This window comes from Dendropsophus ebraccatus, chromosome 3, assembly GCF_027789765.1.
Source record: "Dendropsophus ebraccatus isolate aDenEbr1 chromosome 3, aDenEbr1.pat, whole genome shotgun sequence".
NCBI lineage: Eukaryota > Metazoa > Chordata > Amphibia > Anura > Hylidae > Dendropsophus > Dendropsophus ebraccatus.
Window position 1 is genome coordinate 187,120,773 of NC_091456.1, and position 26,247 is coordinate 187,147,019.

General features: G+C 45.7%; 2 protein-coding genes and 1 pseudogene across 3 annotated transcripts in view; 1 reads left to right on the forward strand and 2 right to left on the reverse strand.

The window, feature by feature from the left end:
• Positions 1-13,868, forward strand: part of LOC138787569 (zinc finger protein 208-like) — an 84,200-nt pseudogene extending 70,332 nt beyond the window's left edge.
• The window catches only part of LOC138786728 (oocyte zinc finger protein XlCOF6-like), a 622,195-nt gene that overhangs the window by 233,185 nt on the left and 362,763 nt on the right, over positions 1-26,247 (reverse strand). The window lies entirely within an intron of this gene.
• The window catches only part of LOC138787570 (uncharacterized), an 89,386-nt gene continuing 84,631 nt past the window's right edge, over positions 21,493-26,247 (reverse strand). The window contains 6 exon segments of the mRNA XM_069964917.1: positions 21,493-23,394; positions 24,070-24,364; positions 24,461-24,522; positions 24,609-24,732; positions 24,826-24,993; positions 25,265-25,357. Of these exon segments, the coding sequence (XP_069821018.1) occupies positions 22,403-23,394; positions 24,070-24,364; positions 24,461-24,522; positions 24,609-24,732; positions 24,826-24,993; positions 25,265-25,357 (1,734 nt within the window). The 3' untranslated portion in view covers positions 21,493-22,402.

The window sequence follows — 26,247 nt, forward strand, 5'->3', positions numbered from 1 at the left end:
TTTAGATGAATAAATCGTTAAAAAAACTGTTAATGCAATTGTTTTTAAGATCGCTTAAGCCCATCTCACACATAGGGTGAATCTTTGAAAGACTGTTTAGACAAAGCAATCTGCGAATTTTCAGCAAACGACCAACTCCGATTTGAGTACACAATGAACGATTTCTCGCTCGTCGATTGATCATTCGTATCTTTGAAAGACTGTTTACACGAAGCGATCTGCGAATTTTCAGCGAACGACCAACGACGATTTGAGAACATAATGAACGATTTGTCGCTCGTTGCTTGATCGTTCGTTGTGTTTACACGAGCCGATTATCACTCAAATGCCATCGTTATCGCGAAAATTCAAACGATAATCGTTCCGTGTAAACGCACCATTACTTGGGCCAAGGAAAGAAGGAACTGGACTGCTGCTCAGTGGTCACAGGTGTTTTCAGATAGAAGTAAATTTTGCATTTCATTTAGAAATCACGGTCCCAGAGTCTGGAGAAAGAGTGGAGGTCCAATCCAAGCTGCTGGAGCTCTAGCTTTTGGAGATGGAATTGTCATTTTCCAGCAGGACTTGGCACCTGTCCACGTACCAATACCTGGTTTACTAACCACAGTATCACTAGGCTTGATTGGCAGCAAACTCTTCTGACCTTTACTCCATAGAGAATCTATGGAGGAAGAGGAGAGACTTCAGAGCCAAGAATGCAGACCAGCTGAAGGCAGCTATCAAAGCAACCTGGGCTTCCATAACCCGTCTGCACTGCCCCAGGCTGATCACCTGCATGCCAGGCCGCATCGATACAGTCATTCATGCAAACGGAGCCCTGACCACATATTGAGCATTTACTGTACAGACTTTTTATTTGGCCGACATTTCTGTGGTAATTTTTCTTTTTTAATTGGATATATTAATTATAAATATTCTAATTTTCTATTAATATTAATATTCTAATTTTCTGAAATAATGAATTTTGGATTTTCCTTGGCTGTAACCAACATTAACAGAAAGTTCCATCTGTAAGGAATGACTAATGATAAAATAATGGCTTTACTTTTTTACTTGAATTACTGGAAAAAATTATTTAGACCTTACTCTCCCTGTAACAGATTTGGCCTTGTTAGCCACAGTGTAAATGACCCCACAGGGTCTAGGACAGAAAGACGAAGGTGGCTACACCAGTAACACTTGATTGGACCCATTTGGGCCTAGAACATCCAGTAGATGGAAGCAATAGCACTTTCTTCAACCCAATTGGGTCTAGAACATATATTTGAGGGTGGAATTAATAGCACTCACCTGAACCCAAAAGGGTTTAGTACAGCCAGTTGTAGCAGTATGTTCTTATGGCCCCCAGTCAGCCCACCCGTTCTAATGATTATCAATGGAGGGGGGGGGGGGGGGGTTGGATTGGTGCTTGGAGGGTGTTTTGCTAACTCTTAAGCCCGATATTCAGATACTTATTTAAAGAGGGCAACCAATTAAGTTACAACACAATCTTACTAAACAAATGATTATAAGAAATATAAGGATTATATACAGATGGTATGGCAGACATACAGTAACCAGGTGTTCTTAGTACGAGATTGCGGACATATTCATATAAATATGAATACGAAGGTGAAGTACTAACAATACCATTAGTGCTTAGTTACATCATGTGTCCTTCAAGCATCAGCCACAAGTGGCTAAAACCAAACATCAGCTGCAAATCAGCACAGGACAGAGAAGAAATCATTACCAGGAACATATTGATACTCACCTGTCATAGAACTTCAACCGGGGAGAGGCTACCAGTGATCTGACAGAAACCAAGTCCTGGGCCTACCCTACAGAAGCGTCCTGGGCCTACAGTATGGAAGCGTCCTGGGCCTACAGTATAGAGGCGTCCTGGGCCTACACTATAAAAGCGTCCTGGGCCTACCCAATGAAGCGTCCTGGGCCTACACTATGGAAGTGTCCTGGGCCTACCCAATGAAGCGTCCTGGGCCTACACTATGGAAGCGAATAGTAGAAAAGACCTGGCACTCACCAGATAAGTTGCTATTTTATCATCATCAACTGATGAAGGTCATGCTTGGCCGAAACACGTCCTTTTGTACCTGATGTCACCTGCACTTCAATATAATAGGAAAACTTATCTGGTGATTGCCGACTCTTCTCTACTATGTGCCTAGTTATAACCACCACGAGCACCACCGACCTACGGAAGTGCTGTCCTCCTCACATCTCTACACTATGGAAGCGTCCTTACTATAGGTCCAAACCTCTCTCCCAGATGGCTGCAACTCTCAGGTTTTATATACAATAAATAATACAATTAATAATAATAATTTTGGTACAACCGAGTGTTGCACTATGTTTAGAGTACACTGATCTTGTTGTGTTTGCTTGTATTACCTCATGTTAAAGAATAGAATGGTCAGTTCTAATCCATAAGAGGGCAATACTCATACAATGGGACAATGTACAGAGAAATCCTGAAGTAATGATATGGGTTTTTCTGGTTTCGAGATACTACTTAATATACTATATTCTGTACTATGCCCTATACTATATTCTATACTACGCACTATATTCTATACTACGCCCTATACTATATTCTATACTATGCCCTATACTATATTCTATACTATGAATACCTCCCAACTTTTTGGATGGCCAAGGAGGGACATTTTTGGTTCAGGCCTTATTTTTACTACTGCAGAAGTTTTCAGTATCTCCTGATCCGCAAACAAGGAGTACTTTGTACCCTATTAATTTCTATGCTGTAATTCAAACACATCCTATATTTTTAGGGCTCCGCAATTTGCAATGTAAGAAAATGCGGTCCACAAAACCATCTGCAATTGCGTTCTGCAATTCTGTGACATCACTATTTAAGCTCCTCCTGACTGGTTGGGACAGCTAGTGACATCATTTTTTGCCACCCCCACCCTTTGGTTTGTTTTTTTTGAAGAGTTACGGATGATATTTGTGAAAATGATGTGTGTATGGGGCCATCGGAATATAACAATTTGTAGGATCCAACTTGCACCACATGATGGAATAATCTGTACATTTGGGTCTATTATACAGTAAGAAACCAGACACTTTGTAGAGCAACATAAAAGTTTATTAATGCAAATCTAATACCTAGGTTAAAAAGAGGGACATGTAAGGGGGACAGAGGGACGGGGGTCAAAAGTAGGGACTGTCCCTCCAAAAGAGGGACACTTGGGAGGTATGTACTATGCCCTATACTATATTCTATTGAATCAGAAAGAGCTGTGTAAACATTCTGTTGGCTCTGCAAACTATCTCCATTGAATCAGTAAAAGCCTTCTTCAAACTTTTTGGATGACCTAGAAGTCTTATGTATATATTTATCTGGATTATAACAGAGGGGTAATAGCCACATCGCCAGTGCTCCTAACAGCTAACTGGGCACAAATAACAGCACAGGAACAGAGACATAAGAGACATACCATTCCTCAGCACCAGGGGCGTAACTAGAAATGGCTGGGCCCCATAGCAAACTTTTGATTGGGGCCCCCCGCCCGCCCCCTCTCGATCGACCACTACGCCATCAACACACTCAGCTCTACACAGGTCCTGTACACCATGTAAATTACAGTACAGTTATATCAGGTGACTTACAGGGGACGTCTTCTCTGATCGGAGTTCTTCCCTTTTCATTTTCTTCTCCATCTTCTTCTCCGAGCCACAAATCCACAGAATCTGCCAGAAAAACATATTAGTCTCCTCACACTGGCACCATCCTCATCTCTCTATACTGCATTGGCCCCTTTACACCCTCATTAAGTGGGAAGGCTGACTCTATGTGATCCCATTTTATTATATGGCCCTCCTCTCTGTCGCCCCTCCTTATAATTAGCCCCCTTATGTTGCCCCCCTTATAGAAGCCCCCAATGCTGTCCCCCTTATAGATGCCCCCCATGTTGTCCCCTAATAGATGGTCCCCTATGTTGCCCCCCTATAGATGGCCCCTCCTATGTTTTCCTCTTATAGATGGCCCCCTCTCCCCCTATATTGTCCCTTTATAGATGTTCCCCTCTCCCCCAATTTTGTCCCTTTATAATATCCCTCTCCCCTATGTTGTGCTCCTCTCCCCTATGTTGTCCCCTTATAGATGGCCCCCTCTCCCCCTATGTTGCCCCCCCCCTTATAGATGTCCCTCTCCCCCCCTTCCTTATAGATGGCCCTCTCTCCCCCCTCCCTTATAGATGCCCTCCTCTCCCCCCTCCCTTATAGATGCCCCCTTCTCCCTCCCTTATAGATGTCCCCCTCTCCCCCCCTTCCTTACAGATGGCCCTCTCTCCCCCCTCCCTTATAGATGCCCTCCTCTCCCCCCTCCCTTATAGATGCCCCCTTCTCCCTCCCTTATAGATGGCCCTCTCTCCCCCCTCCCTTATAGATGGCCCTCTCTCCCCCCTCCCTTATAGATGCCCCCTTCTCCCTCCCTTATAGATAGATGTCCCCCTCTCCCCCTTCCTTATAGATGTCCCCCTCTCCCCCCTTCCTTATAGATGGCCCCTCTCCCCCCTTCCTTATAGATGTCCCCCTCTCCCCCCTTCCTTATAGATGCCCTCCTATCCCCCCTTCCTTATAGATGCCCTCTTCTCCCCATCCCCCTTATAGATGCCCTCTTCTCCCCATCCCCCTTATAGATGCCCTCCTATCCCCCCCTCCCTTATAGATGGCCCCTCTCCCCCCCCCTTCCTTATAGATGTCCCCCTCTCCCCCCTTCCTTATAGATGCCCTCCTATCCCCCCCTTCCTTATAGATGCCCTCCTATCCCCCCCTTCCTTATAGATGCCCTCCTATCCCCCCCTTCCTTATAGATGCCCTCCTCTCTCCTCCCCTTCCTTATAGATGTCCCCCTCCCCCTTCCTTATAGATGTCCCCCTCTCCCCCCCTCCCTTATAGATGTCCCCCTCCCCCCCTCCCTTATAGATGTCCCCCTCCCCCCTCCCTTATAGATGTCCCCCTCTCCCCCTTCCTTATAGATGTCTCCCCCTCCCTTATAGATGTCCCCCTCTCCCCCCTCCCTTATAGATGTCCCCCTCTCCCCCCTCCCTTATAGATGTCCCCTCTCCCCCCCTCCCTTATAGATGTCCCCCTCTCCCCCCTTCCTTATAGATGTCTCCCTCCCCCCCTTCCTTATAGATGTCTCCCTCTCCCCCCCCTTCCTTATAGATGTCTCCCTCTCCCCCCTTATAGATGTCCCCCTCTCCCCCCCAACCTTATAGATGTCCCCCTCCCTTATAGATGTCTCCCTCTCCCCCCTCCCTTATAGATGTCCCCCTCTCCCCCCTTCCTTATAGATGTCCCCCTCTCCCCCCCTTTCTTATAGATGTCCCCCTCTCCCCCCCTTCCTTATAGATGCCCTCCTCCCCCCCCTTCCTTATAGATGCCCTCCTCCCCCCCCTTCCTTATAGATGTCCCCCTCTCCCCCCCCTCCCTTATAGATGTCCCCCTCTCCCCCCCTTCCTTATAGATGCCCTCTTCTCCCCATCCCCCTTATAGATGCCCTCTTCTCCCCATCCCCCTTATAGATGCCCTCTTCTCCCCATCCCCCTTATAGATGCCCTCTTCTCCCCATCCCCCTTATAGATGCCCCCTTCTCTCTCTCCCCCCCCCCCCCCCCCCCCGGAAAGCAGGGTTAAAAAAACTCACCTTACAACGCGCTCCCCCGTCGAGCCTTTTTCCTGTCAGTCCCCCGTCTGATGCGTGGCTGCCGGGGGTGTCGCGTCCTATCCCCGACAGCGCGCGTATCATAGAGCTCTCTGTGGGCTTGTGCTGCGGCCGCGACTTCCGGCACACAGAGAGCTCTATGATACGCGCTGCCGTGGATAGGACGCGACACCCCCGGCAGCCGCGCATCAGACGGGGGACTGACAGGAGCGCTGCCGGTCGGTCCCGTGCTCCTCCTGGCCCAGTGACTCCTTTTCCCTATGGTTGGGGAAAGGAGTCGCCGGGTCAGGAGGAGCACGGGACCCGTGTCACGGGCCCCCTGATGCGGCGGGGCCCCGTAGCAGCCGCTATGGCTGCTACGGCGGTAGTTCCGCCAGTGCTCAGCACCCCGTGCACAATAAGGACATATCGGCAGGTTAGAATTATGATATCTGCTGATAGTTCCCTTTAAATATTAAGCAATGTTAGCATTGAGCTCAAGGGGACATTAAACTGTAAAAAAAAAACACCTAGTCAAGTAGGATAAGGTTAAATAGACAACCAACCCCACCCGGAAAAGGAATAGAAAAAGGCCCAGATTTACGAAGGCTTTACAGCTGTTTTATGATCTAAAAAAGTGGCAAATTTTTCTACTTTCCTGGCAGTCAGATTACTAATTGCCACAACTATTCTGGTGTGAACGCTGCTGGATCAGAGCCTACGGCTGTTGAGAGAACATGGATATATAGAGACGTTAGTTTGATGTTCTAACCAAGAGCAGCGTGCGACCCATAACATGTATGTCTTGTGGTGTTTTATCTGTAACCAACAGGCTTGAACTGCAAAGGAAAAAACCCCTGATGGGGTATAGAAGTGACCTTCACACCCTCACTTTGGTCACTCCCCATAAAAAACCTTTCACCTTTAGGCTATGTTCACATGCTGTATGAGACTGGCCGTTCTGTGACACGGCCAGGTCACGGAACGGCCGGTCTCATTAAAGATCATCCTGGCCAGTATTGCATCTGTGCGCGCTCGCATCAGAACTCTCCACTGCACACTATGGAGCAGGCAACCGAAGCCACTCGCTCCACTGTGCACTGACAGGGTTTTCTGTGGCCGCTATTCACTGAATAGCGGCCGCAGAAAACTGACATGTCAGTTGTTTGCGGCGCTGCTAGAGATTCCATAGACCGCAAGGTAACGTATATTTTCATATTAATCACGGCTGTAGTTTTACAAAAATATACGTAGTGTGAACATAGCCTAAGGGTGTATTTACATGATTTAAAAAAATCACAGTTGCCTCACCCAGTGTAGGTGCGTGTGAACTACTGGTCAATACGTGGAATATGAACAAGATCCCAGAATCACGTATTAAAATATAACTTTTTAATAGATATGCATTAAAATCCATAGATATAAAAATAGTGTAGTGTAGAATAGGCCCTGGACTCTACAACCCACACAAGTGGCTCAGGTAGTGCAGCTCATCCAGGATGGCACATCAGTGCGAGCTGTGGCAAGAAGGTTTGCTGTGTCTGTCAGCGTAGTGTCCAGAGGCTGGAAGTGCTGCCAGGAGACAAGATGGTACACCAGGAGACACGGAGGAGGCCGTAGGATGGCAACAACCAAGCAGAAGGACCGCTACTTCTGCCTTTGTGCAAGGAGGAACAGAAGGAGCACTGTCAGAGCCCTGCAAAATGACCTCCAGCAGGCTACAAATGGGAATTTGTCATTTCTCATTCTTCAGTATGAGCAGTTTGGCAGTGGGTCAGTGATGGTGTAGGGTGGCATTTTTTTGGGGGGCCGCACAGCCCTCCATGTGCTGCCAGAGGTAGCCTGACTGCCATTAGGTACCGAGATGAGACCCTCCGACCCCTTGTGAGACCATATGCTGGTGCAGTTGGCCCTGGGTTCCCCCTAATGCAGGACAATGCTAGACCTCATGTGACTGGAGTGTGTCAGCAGTTCCTGCAGGATGACGGGATTGAAGCTATGGACTGGCCCCCGTTCCCCAGACCTAAATCCCATTGAGCACATCTTGGACATCATGTCTCCTCCATCAACCAACGTCACGTTGAAGCACAGACTGTCCAGGAGTTGGCGGATGCTTAAGTCCAGGTCTGGGAGGAGATCCCTCAGGAGACCATCCGCCACCTCATCAGGAGCATGCCCGGGCCTTGTAGGGAGGTCATACAGCCACCTCATCAGGAGCATGCCCGGGCCTTGTAGGGAGGTCATACAGCCACCTCATCAGGAGCATGCCCGGGCCTTGTAGGGAGGTCATACAGCCACCTCATCAGGAACATGCCCGGGCCTTGTAGGGAGGTCATACACCTCATCAGGAGCATGCCCGGGCCTTGTAGGGAGGTCATACACCTCATCAGGAGCATGCCCGGGCCTTGTAGGGAGGTCATACAGACACCTCATCAGGAGCATGCCCGGGCCTTGTAGGGAGGTCATACACCTCATCAGGAGCATGCCCGAGCCTTGTAGGGAGGCCATACAGACACCTCATCAGGAGCATGCCCGGGCCTTGTAGGAAGGTCATACAGACACCTCATCAGGGACATGCCCGGGCCTTGTAGCGAGATCATACAGCCACCTCATCAGGAGCATGCCGGGCCTTGTAGGGAGGTCATACACCTCATCAGGAGCATGCCCGGGCCTTGTAGGGAGGTCATACAGACACCTCATCAGGAGCATGCCTGGGCCTTGTAGGGAGGTCATACACCTCATCAGGAGCATGCCCGGGCCTTGTAGGGAGGTCATACAGACACCTCATCAGGAGCATGCCCAGGCCTTGTAGGGAGGTCATACACCTCATCAGGAGCATGCCCGGGCCTTGTAGGGAGGTCATACAGCCACCTCATCAGGAGCATGCCCGGGCCTTGTAGGGAGGTCATACAGACACCTCATCAGGAGCATGCCCGGGCCTTGTAGGGAGGTCATACAGACACCTCATCAGGAGCATGCCCGGGCCTTGTAGGGAGGTCATACAGACACCTCATGAGGAGCATGCCCAGGCCTTGTAGGGAGGTCATACAGACACCTCATCAGGAGCATGCCCGGGCCTTGTAGGGAGGTCATACAGCCACATGGAGGCCACACACAATACTCAGCCTCAGTGTGACTTGTTTTAAGGACAGTAGAGAAAAGTTGGATCAGCCTAGAGTTTTTTTCCACTGTGATTTTGTGTGTGACTCCAAATCCAGGATCCAGGCCGCCATTGGGTAATACATGGGATTTCCATTAATGATTTTTGTGTGATTTTGTTGTCAGCGCATTCAGCTTTATACAGAACAAAGTATCACTGAGAAGAGTTTATTCATTCAGATCTAGGAGGGGTTATCTGAGGGGTCACTTCATTTTTTTGAGCAGTGTATAACACACACACACAGCTCTGCTCCACACACACACACAGCTCAGCTACATGTACATTACACACAGGGCTCTGCTGCAGGCATATATAACACACACATATACAGCTCTGCTCCACACACATCACACACAGACAGCTCTGCTGCACACACATCACTTCAGCTCATCCAGCACAGCAGAGTCCTGCATACACTGAGCAGCAGCCCCTGATCATGTGACTCCTCCTCCTTATGATTGATCACATGACGGTGACATCACATCATGACAGGTCCTGTAAGCATAACACTCACTATAATGCGGCCACATAAAAACCCCGGGAAGATAGCTCCTCCCACACATGAGACTGGTCACATGGGCATGACATCATCAAAGGTCTTTTAGACTTCTGGCAACTACATTCCAGCCTCTCCTGTAAGCACACGGCTCCTGTACAGCTCTGCAGGCGGCTTCCTGACTTATCAGCTGCTGCTGGACTGTCCCGCCCGCTCCCTGCCCACAGTATGTACTAATGCTGGGTCACTGCTCACCTCTCTGCCCCGCCCCTTGCCTCCTGAGCACCAATCACGGGAGAGGAGGAGGGGCCAGACACAAGGTACATGTGGAAATCCTTCCTGCCCCTCCCCCTCCTCCTGCTAGTGTGCTCTGCTGCTGCTGCTGCCTCCTGGGATCTGCCCACTGGCTGCCAGACAGGTAGGAGATTATGGGGAAACCAAAATGTTTACATCACAGAAGGAGAATAATCACAGATCCGGTCACAGGAGCTCAAACATCTCTACACATTTATAACTTGTCTCTTCCTATCGCTGTGCCGGGATTGTTGTACTTTTTCTTCCCATTCTTTATTATCCATTGTATCCTCTACTTTCTATTCATCTCTCCAGGATCCTCTGCTGATATCTTCTATATAAGAGACCGACCCATCAACCATGGAGAGAGACAGAGACAAGATGGCCGAGAGGATAATAACCCTCACCCTACACATACTCTTCCTGCTTACTGGGGAGGTGAGGGATTCTGGGAGTGATGTCATCATGACATCATTCTTATCTATGGAATAACAGATGGATAGGACTGGAGAGGTGAGGGATTCTGGGAGTGATGTCATCATGACATCATTCTTATCTATGGAATAACAGATGGATAGGACTGGGGAGGTGAGGGATTCTGGGAGTGATGTCATCATGACATCATTCTTATCTATGGAATAACAGATGGATAGGACTGGAGAGGTGAGGGATTCTGGGAGTGATGTCATCATGACATCATTCTTATCTATGGAATAACAGATGGATAGGACTGGAGAGGTGAGGGATTCTGGGAGTGATGTCATCATGACATCATTCTTATCTATGGAATAACAGATGGATAGGACTGGGGAGGTGAGGGATTCTGGGAGTGATGTCATCATGACATCATTCTTATCTATGGAATAACATGGATAGGACTGGAGAGGTGAGGGATTCTGGGAATGGATGGAGTGATAGTAATGTGTCTCTCCATACACAGGATTACACAGTAGTGAAGAAGTCCCCTAGTGGGCGCTGTGGGGCCCCTGGGTGTGAAGGATGGGGAAGAACCCTGAGCCCAATCCCGGGGCCCCTGATACATGAGGAAATGGAGGAAGAGAAGATCCTAGAAGTCACCAACAAGATGGTGGAGCTGCTGAGTGGAGAGGTGAGACTGTGGCTGCTGGGAATGCTGGGACATTATACAGTAACACCACTGGAGGGGTGGGGGGGATGACTGTGTGATCATTGTGTGTGTCAGGTTCCTATAAGGTGTCAGGACGTGGCGGTCTATTTCTCCATGGAGGAGTGGGAGTATGTAGAAGGACACAAGGATCAGTACAAGGATGTGATGCTGGAGGATCAGCAGCCCCTCCCATCAGCAGGTAATAGACAGGACTATATACACACCTCCTCTCTCTATTATCTGGATGGAAAGAATGAATTCAGTCTCTGTATGTGTTCCCTCCAGTCAGATCCAGTAAGAGAACAGCACCAGAGAGATGTCCCCGTCCTCTTCTTCCTCAGGATCAGGTAGATGGAGATGTTCCCTATGATCTGTACATCCCACCTGACTTCTCCTACTGTCTGATGACTCTTACAATATTTCTCTCACATCTTATGAATCAGGGGGAAGATGGGAACAATATTAATGCTCCAGAGACAGATGACAGCAGTGATGAGCAGTATAAGGAGGAAATTACTACAGGGAAGGATCTGAACTCTATTAATAATAGAGACACAACTTCAGAAGTAGAGACGTGTATGAGCAGTAATGAGCAGTATATGATGTACATCACTACAAGGAAAAATATGAGCCCTATTAATGTTACAGATATGATGATGATGAAAGAAGAAAAGGAGACAGATGACAGCAGTGATGAGCAGTATAAGGAGGACATCACTACAGGTAACCGCCCCGGTGAGTAGTGACCACTTTTTTTTGTTCAAATAAAGATCCCAAACACAAAGTAGGGCAGAGCGAGCGCTAAAATTTTCGAGTGCTTGTTACTAGAGTCAAGAATTTTTCAATCGAGTTCGTGACCCTTCATGACCTTTGCCCATTATACTTAGTTTAGATGCAGAAAAGGCCTCCGACAAGACCTCATGGCCCTTTATTCCCACCACTATTCAGCGTAGACGGTTTGGCCCTATATTCTCCCAATATATTATAGCTTATACAGAAACTGACGGCAACTCCAGATTAACAGACGTAATACTTTGCCCTTTGTGGCTTTGACGTCCCTTGTTCGGGGAGGGTCATCCAGAGAGCTGTTTGGAAGGCTCTGAGCACTTACCAAGGACGTATGTAGCCAGAGGCCGGCCGGGGTGGGGACCTCACTGCACCACGTGACTTATGCAGAAAATGAGAGAAAAGGCTGTGATCTGCCCCCAGTAACGCCATGCTGGTTGGGGTCCATCAGGTTATCGGTATGTAGGGGGTCAATAGTCTTATGTTTTATTTGAGAATAGTTTCCGTTACTTTTCCTACTAAGGACGTCATCTCACCGGCCTACCGCTTCTAGATTCTTCTCCCTGACCCTTCCTGTGGATGGGAACAGATCTGATCATTCTTATTATGTTACATAAAAAAGAGTAACTTTCCATGTCTGCAATATGTTTAAGCTTCTATTACTGGGAAATAAGAGAAATGGTGTTTTCTCCTTTGCAGATGATTCTACCAGGAGCTCAGGGGGACATCAGATCTCCTCAGAGGATCATATCACACAAGATACATATGAGGAGCCGTCCACTATCCCAGATACACCCTCATGCTTTACCCACAAAAAATTTCTTACAGGGGAGAAGGCATTTTCATGTTCAGAATGTGGGAAATGTTTTACTCAGAAATCAAAGCTTGTTACACATCAAAGAATTCACACAGGGGAGAAGCCATTTTCATGTTCAGATTGTGGGAAATGTTTTACTCAGAAATCAAATCTTCTTCGCCATCAAAAAATTCACACAGGGGAGAAACCATTTTCATGTTCGGAATGTGGGAAAGGTTTTACTCCTATATCAAATTTTGTTGACCATCAGAGAACTCACACAGGGGAGAAACAATTTTTATGTTCAGAGTGTGGGAAATGTTTTACTAGGAAATCAGAACTTGTTAACCATCAAAGAAGTCACAAAGGGGAGAAGCCATTTTCATGTTCAGATTGTGTGAAATGTTTTACTGACAAATCAAATCTTCGCCATCAAAGAATTCTCACAGGGGAGAAACAATTTTCATGTTCAGAGTGTGGGAAACGTTTTATTAAGAGATCAGTTCTTGTTATGCATAGGAGAACTCACACAGGGGAGAAGCCATTTTCATGTTTGGAATGTGGGAAAGGTTTTACTCATAAATCAAATCTTGTTGAGCATCAGAGAACCCACACAGGGGAGAAGCCCTTTTTATGTTCGGAATGTGGGAAATGTTTTTCTCAGAGATCAGCTTTTGTTATGCATCAGAGAATTCACATAGGGGAGAAGCCATTTTCATGTTCAGAATGTGGGAAATGTTTTAATCAGAAATCAGAACTTGTTACCCATTGGAGAATTCACACAGGGGAGAAACCATTTTCATGTTCAGAATGTGGGAAATGTTTTAATTCGAAATCAAATCTTTATAAACATCAAAGAACTCACACAGGAGAGAAGCCATTTTCATGTTCGGAATGTGGGAAATGTTTTAATTCGAAATCAAATCTTTATAAACATCAAAGAACTCACAAAAGGGAGAAGCCAATTTCTTGCTCACAATCAAGGTAAATAAATATAAAGAATACAAAGTAATTATGAAGGAAAATCTGTATTTTATAGTAAAATAGTCCAGTGTATAACATTACTCACTGTAGTCACGGCACGTACTGACAGCAGCTCCCTGTGTACCCCATAGAGCTATAATCAGGGTCCCCTCCTCCAGGCTCTGCTGTCCTGCTCTGTGGTGATTCTGTCTTAGATGGCTGTGCCCATGCCCCTCCCCCAGTGTCCTCCATAGGCATATACAGGATTTAACCCCTTCAGGACCAGGCATATTTTCGTTTCTGCAGTTTAATTTTTTCCTCTCTTATTTAAAAGGCCATAGCGCTTGCATTTTTTTCACCTACAGACCCACATGAAACCTTATTTTTTGCGCCACTAATTGTACTTTACAATGGATTATATTTTCCAAATTTTTCCAAAAAATATGCAGTGAAATTGAAAAAATGAAAGGAATTTGTTTCTATTTTGGGGGATTTCATCTTTACGCCATTCGCCCTATGGTAAAACTGACATGTTATGTATGTTCCTCAAGTCAGTACGATTAAAACGATATGTAATTTATATGACTTTTTTTTATCTGATGGCTTTTAGAAAATTAAAACCTTTTTAAAAAAACTAAATGTGTTTAAAATTGCACTATTCCCATCCTTATAACGCTTTTATCCTTTGATATATGGGGCTGTGGGAGGTGTAATTTTTGGCGTCATGATCTGTTCTTTCTATTGGTACCTTGCTTGTGTATATGCAACGTTTTCTTTCTAAATTTGATGTGACAAAAAATGTACAATTTTGCACTTCGGTAGGATTTTGCTCTTACACTGTTTAACGTGCGAGAAAAGGAATGTGATCATTTAACAGGCCAATTAGACACGCGGCGATACCAAATATGTTTATTTGTTTTATTTATAAAATGGGTAAAGTGGGGTGATTCAGACTTTTATTGGGGGAGGGGATTTTTTTTATTAATAAAAAACACTTTTTTTATACTGTATACTTTAACTTTTAGCTCCCCTGTAATCTCTCATAGACATTACTTCAATATACTTAATACAGCAATGATCGATCAGATCAGTGCTGTATTACTCTGGTCTGCAACAGATCAGATGAATGGATTGCCGAGCCGGGATCAGCGTCAGTGCCACACTGAGCCCCGTCCGGCTCAGTAGAAAGATCCCCCCTGGGGTCGTCTCTCTGAACCCCCGTCCCGCATCAGGACATAAATGTACTGACTGATGCGGGAAGGAGTTAATGGGCCAAAAATAACATTTGGGATACATAGAGGATGGAAGTAAAAGAGAGGAGTAGCTGGAGGGGAAAGGGGACAGAAGTGAGAAGTGTTGTGTGCAGGAGATGGTGTCATACTACCTGCTGGACCTTTATTCTATTCTACATATCGAAACAGTGACTACAAACATAAGGGAACAATCTTAACCCCTTAATTGTATAGGACCAGTATGCTTGTCCTGCTGCTGTTAGGGGGAAGCAGAGAGGGCTGATGGTTTGGGCCCTCTGCAGCGCACGGCTAAATAGCCATTTAGATGCAGCTGTCAAAGCCATCCCTGGTGTCTAGTGGAAGGGGGAATCGCTCCCCCGCAATGTGTTTGTGGAGGGGGAGATCCCTTCATCCTACCTGACAAGATCTCAGCATTGCAATGACGCTGATCCCGGCTCGGTGATGGATTGCAGTGGGCTCCAGCAGTCCGTTGTAATCCTGCCCTGATCTTATCGGTACGGCACTGATCTCTGAGAGATCAGTGCCGTAGTAATAAAAGTCTCCTAGGGGGCCAAACCTATTGGAATCATACGAACTATTAAATTAAAACACTTCTGATCTCCACATGAGGGGGACTGGGGATGACTGAGGGGGACTGGAGCAGACTGTAGGGGACTGGGGCAGACTGGGGGTGACTGAAGGGGACTGGGGCAACTGAGCACGTAGCTCTTGTCCTCCTCCTCCTCCTCTCACCCTGTCACACACGGAAGTCCCCGGTCTCTGTATAAGGCGACAGGGACTGCAAGATAAGGTGATTGTGTCGCTGCCATTACAGGAGCTGTACAGCGGTAACGGGGGTCTGCACTGCACCGCCCGATCCTGCTCTACAGCTCCAGCACCCGCAGCAATGCGATCACCTTATCCTGCAGTCTCATCCAGAGACCGGGGAGCGGGTCACCACCTGCCCGCCCCACACCTCTCTGGACCGCCCATCTGAACACCTCGCTGCCCGAAATGGGGGTGACTGAAGGTGACTTGAATTTAAGTTTTTCACAAAAAACCTATTCCATTCTAAAGTTCGATTGATCGCCCATCCCTATGCTGTACTACACTATATACTGTTTCTGGCTTTTGGATTTCTCTGTCGTCCTTCCGGAAACACATACTATTCATAGTGGAAGATGGAACACAACTTTTTTTTGGAAAGGTGTCTCTGAGCCGGAGCCTAAAGAGAACCAGTCACCAGGAATTAATAATGAATCTTATTCTTTAGTGTAATTGTACAAACATAAAAAATTCATATATTGCAGTGAAATGATAGAATTCAGGGATTTGATTGGATTACTGACCCCTTTCAGGGAAATGAACGACTGAGAAGTCGTCTGGCTCTATATATTTATTAAGTAACGACAATAATTTTTAGGGAGCAGGAGGCATCATCACACAGCAAGCGGGGAGCAGGAGGCATCATCACACAGCACACAGGACCGGAGGCGGACAGGGGAGCAGAGCCGGGAGCAGGAGGCATTATCACACAGCACATGGGACCGGAGGCGGACAGGGGAGCAGGAGGCATCACACAGCACACGGGACTGGAGGCAGACAGTGGAGCAGAGCCTGGAGCAGGAGGCAGCATCACACAGCACATGGAACTGGAGACGGACAGGAGAACAGAGCCGGGAGCAGGAGGCATCATCACACAGGACCAGAGGCGGACAGGGGAGCAGGAGGCATCACACCGCACACGGGACTGGAGGCAGACAGTGGAGCAGAGCCTGGAGCAGGAGGCAGCATCGGCAGCATAACACAGCAAGCGGGGAGCAGGAGGTATGTTGCAGGGGAAATGATAAAAATCCATTCCATCATTTCCCTGAAAGGGGTCTGTAATTTGATCAGATCACTGACTTTCTTCAGGGATATGATGGAAGGGCTTGGCCTTTCCATCATTTGCCAGCGTTTGATCATATCACTAGTGATTTAACCCTTTAAGGACAGAGCAAATTTCGATTTTTGCGTTTTCGGTTTTTCCTCCTTGTGCATAAAAGGCCATAGCACTTGCATTTTTCCACCTAGAGACCCACATGAGCCCTTATTTTTTGCGTCACTAATTGTACTTTGCAATGACAGGCTGAATTTTTGCATAAAGTACACTGCGAAACCAGAAGAAAATTCAAAGTGTGATGAAATTGAAAAATAAAACGCATTTTGTTTATTTGGGGGAAATGTGTTTTTACGCCATTCGCCCTGGGGTAAAACTGACTTGTTATATATGTTCCTCAAGTCGTTACGATTAAAACGATATGTAACATGTATAACTTATATTGTATCGGATGGCCTGTAAAAAATTTAAACCATTGTCAACAAATATACGACACTTAAAACCGCTCCATTCCCAGGCTTATAGCGCTTTTATCCTTTGGTCTATGGGGCTGTGTCAGGTGTCATTTTTTGCGCCATGATGTGTTCTTTCTATCGTTACCTTGATTGCGCATATACGACTTTTTGATCGCTTTTTATTACAATTTTTCTGGATTTGATGCGACCAAAAATGCGCAATTTTGCACTTTGGGATTTTTTTGCGCTGACGCTATTTACCGTGCGAGATCAGGAATGTGATTAATTAATAGTTTGGGCGATTACGCATGTGGCGATAGCAAATATGTTTATTTATTTATTTATTTATTTACTTTTATTTATAACCTGGGAAAAGGGGGGTGATTCAGACTTTTATTAGGGGAGGGGGATTTTTACTATTAACAACATTTTTTTTTTAACTTTTACACTTATACTAGAAGCCCCCCTGGGGGACTTCTAGTATATACACTTGGATCTCTCATTGAGATCTCTGCAGCATAGATATGCTGCAGAGATCCATGAGATAGGCACTCGTTTACTTCCGGCTGCTGCAGCCGGAAGTAAACGAGTGCCGAGCCGGGGACGGCGCCATCTTGGAGCGGTCCCCGGCCGGCTTCATTTACGGAGATCGCTCCTCCAGGATAACATCCCGGAGGAGCGATCTCCCCACTAGACACCAGGGATGACGCTGCGTCCGGTAATCGGATGCAGCTGTCAACTTTGACAGCTGCATCCGATTACTGTATTAGCGGGCACGGCGATCGGACCGTGCCCGCTAATACCTACGGTCCCGGGCTACACGCGGCACCCGGGACCGGCGCGGTTCAGAGCGGGGCCGCCCCGCGGCCCCGCTCTGAACTCCCTTACCGGCATCAGGGCGTAAATTTACGCCTGATGTCGTTAAGGGGTTAAAGGGGTAGTTCAGTGCTAAACATTTATACACAAAATAACACACATTACAAAGGTATACAACTTTGTATTGTGCGTTATGTATGTGAATGGCCCCCTTCCCCGTGTTTCCCCCCCACCCACACTAGACTCGAACTTCATTGTCACAAGATGGCGGACGGAGGTCGACACGAATAAGGTAAGTATAATGCACCAACACTTCCGGATCCAGCGTGGGTGGGGGAAACACGGTGAAGGGGGCCATTCACATACGTAACACACATTACAAAGTTGTATAACCTGTCACCTCTTCACGGCCTGTGTGCGACCTCCCTCCTCCTCCTCCTTCCCCCATGCAGAGTCCAGGATGCTGTCTTCCTCCAAATCTACCTGTGCCCCTGCTGGTTTATGAAGTAGGATTACATGTGCTCTCTCTCATCTGCCTCTGTATTATCAATATCTATATCTCTTCTTTTGTCCTATCTCCTATCTATCTATATATCTTCTATCTATCTATCTATCTATCTATCTAGGAAGAGATAATCCACAGCACTCGTTGGTATTGAAAAAAGTTTGTGAGTTTATTTCATGTAAAAAAATATTCATTCCAAACAAAGTGTGATCAAAAAGCAAGGTGCAGCATACAAAAGAAAAACCGGAGCAACGTTTCAGCGAACAACCTTCGCCATTTTTAAGCACGGTCAGTGAACATGTGAATCAGCTTTAAATACAAGTGAAACAAAAAAGCAAGACATTCTATTGGTTTGCAGCAGTGTCCATCAAGTGTCCTTTTTGCAGGTGAAAATTAACTCCATCGTGTCCTGGTGACTCCATGTGAGTCCACAGTAAGGAGTTGATATACACAAAAACACTACTCATATCCCCTCAAGTGAAAAGCAAACGTGATAAAGGGGCTTGTAAATGATGAAGTCATTCCATACAAAAAATTACTGTTAAATAAATCATACACGGCATCCAGAAAATCCTCATAGTGTATAAGACAAGACCTGGGCTCAGATCCTCAGCTGAGCAAGATGGTAATGAATGCATGAATAGACCTCTCCTAGCAGACCACTGATAACACACAAATGCATAGTGTGAACAGATACAGATTTGTGGCTGTGCTTTGCTGTACCTAGTCGGGCACCAATGGGACGGCTCCATCACTGAAGTCATTCCTCTGGTCGGGAATCCACTCGCTCGAACCGCATGGGGGGAAACCGCCTGCAGTGTGCACAGCGTCATCCCAACACCCGTACCTAGCCCCTCCGGGCGTTACTACAGCGTTGCTTTGCCACTAGTCTGAACAGGAACATAGGTTTAAATCTCCAGCGGTCATGGAGAAAGTGAAAGATAAGTTACTAGGTCCGTCTAACATATTGAGGAATATCCAGCCGTGTTGAATTCATTTCATGTTCCCCTGTCATGGACAGGGGAACCTATATGGCAAAAGCACAGAGAACTCACTGATACAGCAGTGTACAGACCCCTAACTTGTGATCCCAAGTTCATTATAGCAAAGAAAATACATAAGCTACTGTATTTCAGGTATGACCAAGTGTTTTATTTGCAAACAAGCGGGGTGTCAATGGGGGCCAAATATTCACCTTCCCTTGCTAATCTTACCATGTCCTATTGGGAGGAAATTTTCATTTACACTAGTGACAATCCCTTCCTTGACTCGGTCCAGTGGTACGCCAGATTCATAGACGATTTGTTGTTGGTGTGGGAGAGTCGTGAATCTGACGTGCCACTGTTCCTTGAGTATGTTAATAGCAATTCTATGGGTCTCCGCTTTACAAGCAATTTTCATAAATCTCACTTGATTTTTTCTGGACTTAGATCTTACAGGTGTACCTTCACGTTCATACAGGAAACCAGTGTCAGGAAACACTACCCTACACGCTACTAGCTCCCACCCCAGGCATACAATCAAGTCCATTCCTGTGGGCAAACTCACACGTATGCGGCGTAACTGCAGCATAGATCAGGCATATCGAGAGGATAGCATATGCACCCAGACCAGACTGAAAGCCAGGGGATATTCACATTGGATGCTCAAGCGGGCAGAAAACATGACAACACAAAAACAGATGTGAATTATTAGTGAGTAAACAGAAACCAACTTCTCAGTACACCCCTACAGTTGTCACTACAGTCCTCAATTCAAACAAATCAGAGACATAAGTTACAAACATCTGCACATACTGCGGGGTGACCCCATACTAAATCAAATCTTGGAATCGGGATGCCGAGTTGTCTCTAGTAGAGCCCGCACACTAGGAGACATTCTTTCCCCCTCTGACACACCTGTTACACGTCCTGTCACTTGGTTAGCCTGCAAAGGTTGCTTTAAATGCGGACAACATCCCTGTCGCACATGTTCAGTCATTTTTTCATGTAAACAATTTAGTGGTTCCTCTGGCAAGCAATTCAAAATTCCGAGTTTCCTAAACTGTAACAGCACCAATGTCATCTATGTCATATTATGTACAGCATGCTCCCTAATGTATGTGGGGTGCACTACTTGCAAATTTAAAACACGCATTATAGAACATCTCTACGACATAGGACATCGTACCAACCGCAATTTATCAGGGGCCTCAAGACACTTTTTGTCAGTTCATAATGGAAACACTGGCTTTTTCCATTTGCAATTGATCGAGTTCGCCTCCCTTCTCGAGGGGGCGACATTGGGCAAATTTTAAACAACAAAGAGGCTTTCTGGATTTACCAGTTATATATCCTTTTGGACTGAATTTGCGCAGGGAACTTCTGCTACACTACTAATGTAACATTTTTATGCATAGCATCTCCATTATTTTTGCTTAGTAGTAAATCACACTAAGTAGTCTGTGCACATTTTAACTGGCTATAGTGCTCATACATAAACATCAGTAAGTTTTATTATTCTATTTATCAGTAAATTATGTCTTATCATTAGTCTGTGCTCATCTACATGTTATTATGGTATTCATATCGCCATCCCATGCAGATTGCCTTTGACTTATTAATTACATGTTACGTTTTGTTGTATATTTATACACCCATTACGCCACCTTGTTTCTGGGAGGTCCCAGTCTGGGTATTTAAACATGTGCACATGGCTCTCTTGTTAGCCATGATTAAGGGTACGTGACATACCGGAAACGCGTTGGCGTGGGTCCGACCGAGCTGCATACTGTGTCTGCGTTGTTTTGGATCACTGCAATAAAATTACGAGCGTCTTACTACTTGACTGTTCTACGCCGTTGGAGCGGGGGCCCGTGCGTCCGAGTTGCTCGCAGGTGCTGAGCTGACCTCACCATTTGCTGTTACTGGATTACAACAGACTGCTAGGAGAGATCCCTTCTGCTGACGCATTGACGCTGATCCCGACTCGGCAACGGGGGTTCAGAGAGACAACCCCAGGGGGGATCCTTCTACTGAGCCGGACGGGGCTCAGTGTGGCACTGACGCTGATCCCGGCTCGGCAATCCATTCATCTGATCTGTTGCAGACCAGAGTAATACAGCACTGATCTGACCGATTATTGCTGTATGAAGTATATTGCAGTGATATCTATGAGCGGTCACTGCAGTAATAATAAAAGTCCCACAGGGGGAATAAAAGTTACTGTATAAAAAAAAAAGTTTTTATTAATAAAAAATCCCCTCCCCTAATAAAAGTCTGAATCACCCCACTTTTCCCATTTTATAAATAAAACAAATAAACATATTTGGTATCACCGCATGCGTAATCGCCCTAACTGTTAAATTATCACATTCCTGATCTCGCACGGTAAACAGCGTCAGTGCAAAATCCTACCAAAGTGCAAAATTGTACATTTTTTTGTCACATCAAATCTAGAAAGATTGTAATAAAAAGTGATCAAAACGTTGCATATATGCAAGCAAGGTACCAATAGAAAGAACAGATCATGACATCTCACACAGCCCCATAGACCAAAGGATAAAAGCGCTATAAAGGATGGGAATAGAGCAATTTTAAACATTTTTTTTAAAAGGTTTTAATTTTTTAAAAGCTGTCATAAAAAATAAAAGTCATATAAATTACATATCGTTTAATCGTACTGACTTGAGGAACATACATAACATGTCAGTCTTACCATAGGGCGAATGGCGTAAAGATGAAATCCCCCAAAATGAAAACAAATTCCTTTTATTTTTTCAATTTCATTGCACAAAGATTTTTTTTCTGGTTTCACAGCATATTTTATGGAAAAATGATATCATCCATTGTATAGTACAATTAGTGGCGCAAAAAATAAGGGCTCATGTGGGTGTACAGGTGAAAAAATGCAAGCGCTATGGCCTTTTAAACAAGAGAGGAAAAAAATAAAACGCAGAAACGAAAATATGCCTGGTCCTGAAGGGGTTAAAGCCTGTATATGCCTATGGAGGACACTGGGGGAGGGGCATGGGCACGGCCATCTAAGACAGAATCACCACAGAGCAGGACAGCGGAGCCTGGAGGAGGAGAGCCTGATTATACTGTAGCTCTATGAGGTACACAGGGAGCTGCTGTCAGTAAGTGTAGTGAGTACAGTTACTTATATTATAAACTGGACTATTTTACTATAAAATACAGATTTTTCTTCATAATTATTTTGAATTCTTTATATTCATTTACCTCATTGTTAGCAAGACAATGGCTTCTCCCTTTTGTGAATTTTTTGATGTTTATAGAGATTTGATTTGCAATTAAAACATTTCCCACATTCCGAACATGAAAATGGCTTCTCTCCTGTGTGAGTTCTTTGATGTTTATAAAGATTTGATATCGAATGAAAACATTTCCCACATTCCGAACATGAAAATGGCTTCTCTCCTGTGTGAGTTCTTTGATGTTTATAAAGATTTGATTTCGAATTAAAACATTTCCCACATTCTGAACATGAAAATGGCTTCTCCCCTGTGTGGGTTTTCTGATGCTCAACAAGATTTGATTTATGAGTAAAACATTTCCCACATTCCGAACATAAAAATGGCTTCTCCCCTGTGTGGGTTCTCTGATGCTCAACAAGATTTGATCTAAGAGTAAAACATTTCCCACATTCCGAACATGAAAATGGCTTCTCCCCTGTGTGAGTTCTCATATGCAAAACAAGACCTGATCTATTAAGAAAACATTTCCCACAAACCGAACATGAAACTTGTTTCTCCCCTGTGTGATTTCTTTGATGCCTAACAAGTCCTGATTTTCTAGTAAAACATTTCCCACACTCTGAACATGAAAATGGTTTCTCCCCTGTGTGAGTTCTCTGATGGTCAACAAGAATTGATTTGTAAGTAAAACATTTCCCACATTCTGAACATGAAAGTGGCTTCTCCCCTCTGTGACTTCTTTGATGCATAACAAGTTCTGATTTCCTAGGAAAACATTTCCCACACTCTGAACATGAAAATGGTTTCCCCCCTGTGTGAGTTCTTTGATGGTCAACAAGATTTGATTTAAGAGTAAAACGTTTCCCACATTTCAAACATGAAACTGCCTTCTCCCCTGTAAGAAATTTTCTGTGGGTACAGCATGAGAGTGTATCTGGTATAGTGGTCGGCTCCTCATATGTATCTTGTGTGATATGATCCTCTGAGGAGATCTGATGTCCCCCTGAGCTCCTGGTAGAATCATCTGCAAAGGAGAAAACACCATTTCTCTTATTTCCCAGTAATAGAAGCTTAAACATATTGCAGACATGGAAAGTTACTCTTTTTTATGTAACATAATAAGAATGATCAGATATGTTCCAATCCACAGGAAGTGTCAGGGAGAAAAATCTAGAAGCCTACATACCGATAACCTGCTGGACGCCAACCAGCATGGCGTTACTGGGAGCAGATCATGGCTTTTTCTGTCATCTTCTGCATAAGTCACATGGTGTAGTGATGTCACCGACCCGGCCAGCCTCTGGCTACATATAGGTATTTCCCTATTTATGTTCCAATACTCGCAACCGAATTGGACTTAAGGGGCTACGTATCAGGGTGGTTTGGTGATCTCCCCACTGGGAGTCACCCCCTTGGCAATAGGCTTTCCTCTCCTGGAGGGATATCTGGCTATTCCTGTGTTTTGAGACTCGTAACTCTGTAGAAGCTATAATATATTGGGAGAATATAGGGCCATGAGGTCTTGTCGGAGGCCTTTCCTGCATCTAAACTAAGTATAATGGTCAAAGGTCATGAGGAGTGACGAACTCGATCATTGAAAAATTCTCGACTCTAGTAACAAGCACTCTATAATTTTAGCGCTCGCTCCACACTACTTTGTGTTTGGGATCTTGAACAAAAAAAAGTGGTCACTACTTACCTGGGCGGTTACCTGTAGTGATGTCCTCCTTATACTGCTCATCACTGCTGTCATCTGTCTCCTTTTCTTCTTTCATCATCTTTATATGTGTAACTTCAAAAGGGCTCATATTTTTCCTTGTAGTGATGTCAATCATATACTGCTCATCACTGCTGTCATCTGTCTCCTCTTCTTTTACCATTATGTCTATATCATTAATAGAGTTCAGATCCTTCCCTGTAGTGATGTCCTCCTTATACTGCTCATCACTGCTCACATCTGACTCTGGAGCATTACTATTGTTCCCATCTTCCCCCTGATTCATAAGATGTGAGAGAAATAGTGTAGAAGTCATCAGACAGTAGGAGAAGTCAGGTGGGATGTACAGATCATAGGGAACATCTCCATCTACCTGATCCTGATGAAGACGAGGACGGGGACATCTCTCTAGTGCTGTTCTCTTACTGGATCTGACTGGAGGGAACACATACAGAGACTGAATTCATTCTTTCCATCCAGATAATACAGAGAAGAGGTGTGTATATAGTCCTGCCTATTACCTGCTGATGGGAGGGGCTGCTGATCCTCCAGCATCACATCCTTGTACTGATCCTTGTGTCCTTCTACATACTCCCACTCCTCCATGGAGAAATAGACCGCCACGTCCTGACACCTTATAGGAACCTGACACACACAATGATCACACAGTCATCCCCCCCACCCCTCCAGTGGTGTTACTGTATAATGTCCCAGCATTCCCAGCAGCCACAGTCTCACCTCCCCACTCAGCAGCTCCACCATCTTGTTGGTGACTTCTAGGATCTTCTCTTCCTCCATTTCCTCATGTATCAGGGACCCCGGGATTGGGCTCAGGGTTCTTTCCCATCCTTCACACCCAGGGGCCCCACAGCGCCCACTAGAAGACTTCTTCACTACTGTGTAATCCTGTGTATGGAGAGACACATTACTATCACTCCATCCATTCCCAGAATCCCTCACCTCTCCAGTCCTGTTATTCCATAGATAAGAATGATGTCATGATGACATCACTCCCAGAATCCCTCACCTCTCCAGCCCTATCCATCTGTTATTCCATAGATAAGAATGATGTCATGATGACATCACTCCCAGAATCCCTCACCTCTCCAGTCCTATCCATCTGTTATTCCATAGATAAGAATGATGTCATGATGACATCACTCCCAGAATCCCTCACCTCTCCAGTAAGCAGGAAGAGTATGTGTAGGGTGAGGGTTATTATTCTCTCGGCCATCTTGTCTCTGTCTCTCTCCATGGTTGATGGGTCGGTCTCTTATATAGAAGATATCAGCAGAGGATCCTGTAGTGTTGGGAGATGAATGGAGAGAAGATGAGACAATGGATAATAAAGAATGTGAATAAAAAGGACAACTTGTCCTGTAAACAACAAACCCCGCACAGCGATATAAACAAACAAGTTATAAAGACATTCAGGCTATTTTGATGCGTCAAAGAAATGAAAAAGAAACTCCATCCTCACAACTCAAAACTGCCCAGTCCTGAAGGGGTTAACCCTCCTGCTGTCTTCCAGCTTCCCTGCGGTGACTCCACACATCCCTCCACCTGCACAGGAGCCGTGTGCTTACAGTTGTGTCTAAAACCAAGTGAATCTACATACCCTGTCCATCTGCTCACTTGGAAATAGCTTATTCACTCTCTATGTAGGGAGCAGCTGCCTAGATGATCAGATTGGCCGCACAGCCCATAGATGGTCTGCTGCCACCACACCTAGTATGTGGAGCGACGGCCAGCAGACTGTTGAAAGACAACGATCAGCCGACATTGTGTAGGCTGATTGGTGCCTTTTATTACTACCTATTATGCTGCGTTTACACGAAACAATAATTGGCCCGATCGTACGATTAATGATGTCGGAGTAACAATTTTTTTTTCATAACGATCAGCGTTTAGACGGTACGATATATCGTAAGGAAAAATCGTTTTGCAATCGTTTTAAGATCGCACGCCCACAGCCCGCCCGCAGCCCGGCCCCCCGGTCAACCGCAGCCCCCTGCGCCGCCCCGATCGCCACCCCCACCGCTCTGATCGCCCCTACCGCGAGCATACCTTACCTGCTCCGCGTAGCCTGTGTTCGAAATCCCCGGCTCTCCTCTTCAGTGCATTGATTGGCTAAAGAGGGGAGTCGGGAATTTCAAACGG